Source organism: Trichechus manatus, unplaced genomic scaffold, assembly GCF_000243295.1.
Source record: "Trichechus manatus latirostris isolate Lorelei unplaced genomic scaffold, TriManLat1.0 scaffold00024, whole genome shotgun sequence".
Taxonomy (NCBI): Eukaryota; Metazoa; Chordata; class Mammalia; order Sirenia; family Trichechidae; genus Trichechus; species Trichechus manatus.
Window position 1 is genome coordinate 19,801,035 of NW_004443960.1, and position 1,891 is coordinate 19,802,925.

General features: G+C 33.2%; 1 protein-coding gene across 1 annotated transcript in view; it reads left to right on the forward strand.

The window, feature by feature from the left end:
• The window catches only part of LOC101344775 (ATP-binding cassette sub-family A member 3-like), a 126,248-nt gene that overhangs the window by 79,685 nt on the left and 44,672 nt on the right, over window positions 1–1,891 (forward strand). The window contains exon 17 of the mRNA XM_023728328.1: window positions 1,659–1,757. Coding sequence (XP_023584096.1) covers window positions 1,659–1,757 — 99 coding nt within the window. The remainder of the gene's footprint in view (window positions 1–1,658; window positions 1,758–1,891) is intronic.

The following is a 1,891-nucleotide window of genomic DNA, read 5'->3' on the forward strand; positions in this document are numbered from 1 at the left end:
ATTTTCTTTTACCTTTCTGTAAGTCTAAATCTTGAATAAAATTAGAATAGAAAATATGAAATTTAAAAAAAAAGAGCATGAACAACAGCAACAAAAAATAGGTAAATTGGACTTCTAGTTTCTAGTTCCTTAAGGTGTAAAGTTAAGTTATTGATTTGGGCTTTTTAATCTTTTTTAATGTAGGCATTTACACCTGTATATTTTCCTCTGAGTACTGCCTTTGCTGCATCTCATAGGTTTTGGTATGTTGTGCTTTCATTTTCATTCATCTCTAAGTATTTTCTGATTTCCTTTGTGATTATGTATTTGACCATTGTTTGTTTAATATTCTGTTTAATTTCCACATTTTTTTTAAATTTCCAGTTTTTCTTCTATTATTGATTTCTAGTTTCATTCCACTGTAGTCAGAGAAGAAACTTTGTATGATTTCAGTCTTCTAAAATTTATTGACAATTGTTCTGTGACCTAAGTTATGGTTTGTTCTGAAGAATGATCTATGTGCCCTGGGGAAGAATGTATATCCTGCTGTAGTTGGGTGAAGTGTTTTGTAAATGTCTGTTAGGTCTAATACGTTTATAGTGTCATTCAGATCCTCTTTCCTTGGTGATCTTCTGTCTGGACATTCTACCTGTTATTAAAAATAGTGTGTTGACATTTCCAACTATTATTATAAAACTGTCAATTTCTTTCTTCAATTCTGTCGTTGTTTGCTTCACATGTTTTGGGGCTCTGCTGTTAGGTTCATATGTATTTATAATTGTTACCACTTCTTGATGTATTGATCCTTTTATAATTACATAGTGTCCTTTGTTTTTTATTTAAAGTCTATTTTTACTTAAAGTCCGTTAAGATAGCCACTCAATAGAAATTGATTTCTATGTGCATGGAGTACTTTTTTCAGTCTTTCACTTTCAACCTATTTGTGTCTTTTGATTTAAAAATCAGTCTCTTGTAGACAACATATAGTTGGTGTCTGTGGTTTTTAAGCAATCTCTGATGTTTAGCCCTATTTTCCTTAGATTCCAGTGACCTCACCAGTCGGACTTCTATCAACTGGGGCTTCTAATCAAGCTGAACTGTGGGAAATAAGGAAGTTGTATATTAAGTATCCTCTAAACATTATGGCCATGTATCATCTCCAGAATATTGGAGAAAGATAGCTTTTTTCAATCGAAAATAATATGAAGTACTAGAAAAAATACTAGACTGGGCTAGGATCCTGGTTGTATTACTACTCCATATGCTAATATTATAAATTTGATAAATCACCTAACCTTGCTGAGCTTCAGTTTCCACACTTGTAAATGCAGCGACAATAGTCCCTGCTTCACAGGATTGCTGTAGGACCAAATCATTTGGTGAAAATGGTTTCTGAGAGTGCTATTCCAATGTAAGATATTATTATGTCCTCTGCTTCTGTTGTTCCCTGGAGCCAGAAATTAAAACTTATGTAAACCAATCAGCCTTTAATAATAAACTATAGATATTAATATAAAATAGATATCACATATTATTACAGAAAATATTTCCTTCTTCCTGTTCTACTTTTCTGAGTAGCCGTGGTAGTCCAGAGCCAACCAACAAATATTTTCTATACCACGTAGAGAAAAGTAGTCTAGTAACAGAAAAATAGAATCTTTCCCCTTCACTCCTCCTAGGTTTGAAGATTTATTTAGAGAACTGGAAAATCATCAAGTGAGCCTGGGTATTGCCAGCTATGCTGTCTCTGTCACCACCATGGAAGAAGTCTTCCTTAGGTGAGAAATGATAATTACAGCAAAAACAATACTCTGCCAAAAGTTATGAGTACTTTGGAAATAAATTTGACAGATGCCAGAGAGATCAAAATGCTGCTGGGGTTGTAAGTATGCTAAGTCCTGAAGATATAAAT